The sequence below is a fragment of the Acanthisitta chloris genome, unplaced genomic scaffold, assembly GCF_000695815.1.
Source record: "Acanthisitta chloris isolate BGI_N310 unplaced genomic scaffold, ASM69581v1 scaffold22125, whole genome shotgun sequence".
Lineage (NCBI taxonomy): Eukaryota > Metazoa > Chordata > Aves > Passeriformes > Acanthisittidae > Acanthisitta > Acanthisitta chloris.
This window is the reverse complement of record NW_008675605.1, coordinates 10,697-12,860: the sequence shown is the minus strand read 5'-3', so window position 1 is coordinate 12,860 and position 2,164 is coordinate 10,697. Positions and strand designations below refer to the sequence as shown.

At 43.8% G+C, this 2,164-nt stretch overlaps 1 protein-coding gene across 1 annotated transcript in view; it reads left to right on the top strand.

Moving 5' to 3' along the window:
• Window positions 1-434: 434 nt before the first annotated feature.
• The window catches only part of HDX (highly divergent homeobox), a gene marked incomplete at its 3' end in the record, with an annotated part of 8,155 nt that continues 6,425 nt past the window's right edge, over window positions 435-2,164 (top strand). Inside the window, exon 1 of the mRNA XM_009075834.1 lies at window positions 435-581. Within this exon, the coding sequence (XP_009074082.1) occupies window positions 435-581 (147 nt within the window). The remainder of the gene's footprint in view (window positions 582-2,164) is intronic.

Here is a 2,164-nt window from a genome sequence, read left to right as displayed (position 1 = left end):
TTGGAGCCAGTGGAAACTTTACTCGTGTCAGATGGTCACCTTTATTTTATCCCAGATTTTGTCTCTTTTTCGTAGGGGAGAGGAAACAGACCTGCTGATAGTGTTGGAGTTGCTTGTGTTACTTCATTTATCTTTGTAAGGGTGAAGCTTTTTCTTTGAAACTAGAGACTCTTGGGCTTAATAACACGATGTAATATTTATTTATTTAGTTATGAAAGGCTGTCAGTGTTTTTCCAAACATATAATTCACCTGCTCCAGTCTGTCACAAAGGAATCACTAATGCTGACTGGTACAGGGAAGTAGGGAAAAATGTTGGTAAAAGACTCTGTAGAGGAAACATGTCAACACTTAATGTTATCACAAGCATAAGTGAGAGCCTCTGCATTCCGCAAGTTTTCATTCCAACTTTCAGAGTCTCTTCCTTTATTTTCAGATGAATCTGCGTTCTGTGTTTACTGTAGAACAACAAAGGATACTACAGCGTTACTATGAGAATGGAATGACAAATCAAAGTAAAAATTGCTTTCAGCTCATACTCCAGTGTGCACAAGAAACTAAACTGGACTTCAGTGTAGTCAGGGTAAGTACTGGGGCCTTCCAGATTTGTTTGTTGAACTTAGACACATGCGTTGCTTTAAATAAAGTACCTGTAGATATCAGAAGTCTCTAACGTTGTCCTTATCTTAAATCAGACTTCAGTGTTTGTGTGACATGTTCATTGTTATCTAGTGAGCCTGTTTAGAGTTTGCTTTCACTGAATTCTCTCCCCGGACTGAGCACTGGGGAGGTCCCAGCTCAGTGCTGTGCTCAGCTTTGGGCACTCACTGCCCAAAGGCCATTGAGGCACTGGAGTGAGTCCAGCCAAGGGCAACGAGGGCAGCAAAATCCCTGCAACAGTGATATTACTTAGCCAGGGGATGGGGCAGGGAAAAAAGGGCCTTTTACAGAGCTACAGGACGTAAGAGGTATGAGGCAGAAGTTCACACACCCATCATAGAGAAAAAGCAGCTGCAAGAGGCATGGCCATAATGGGAATGGCCTTGAGCCGAGCCAGGGCAGAGTCAGATTGGATGTGAGGAGAAATGTTTTCCCTGTTGTGGTGTTGAGGCCCTGGGATATTGCCCAGGGAGGTGGTGGAGTCACCATCCCTGGAGGGGTTTCAGAGGTGTCTGGATGTGGCACTGGAGGATCTGGTTTAGGGGTTCCAGCAGTGACAGGTTGATGGTTGGACTTGCTGACCTTAGAGGTCTCCTCCAACCTTGATGATTCTGTGATTTGCTGTTAATTTTTACCTTGTGAGCTGTTTGGAGTTGATTTTCACTGAAATACCATGCAAATTATTGTTTTATTTAGTAGTGGCTCGGGTTGCACAAGGAGTGATCTTTGCTGTTTGTCTTTTGTTGCGTTTTTTTACAGATATTATTTATTATCTTACAAATTGCTTTGCTCTATAGAAACCTTGTGCAGTGTATTATATCACAGCAGGGCCATGTTATTAAGACACTATTCTCAAGCTCAAACTAATATATTTGGGGGAACAATCATGGAACTATGTCTCTTGATGCTCTCTGTCACACTTGTAAAACCACATCACAATCATAGATATTGTGGGCCCTCATGCTTATTTACAGGCAGGACATTCTTTTCTTTTAAAATAAGAATGTCACTGCTGCTAACAGGAGCTTTTCCAAAGTCTATGAATTCCACAGGAAGGGAAATAATAATCCCTTTGTGAAACACTAGACAACAAAATGGCAGTTGTCCCAGAGCAGAAATAGAAATCCTGAAGCATAAGCTGGAAAAACAATGAGGGCAGTGCAGCTCCAGGAGCTGCTGCAGCACTGGATGCTGGGGAGGAAGGAGTGACAGCAGTCCAGTTTGGTTTTAGGAGGTGTACCAGTGGGACATTGACAATAACAACCCTTCCTGCTCCCTCACTCTTACCTGGATTCCACTCCCTCGTAATACTCTGGAAGCATTAAAACTTTCACAGCTCTAAGTGGTGGGAAGTTGTGAAAGTCAGCCAGGGATTCAGGCTCCTGGGCCGGGCCGACAGTTGTAACAGGAATCGGGATGCTGATGATGCAGTCAGGGCCTGCTTTGCTATTTTTGTGCTGATTGAATGTCCTAGGGGAGGCAGCCAGTCTCTGCTTCCAGTCCTCA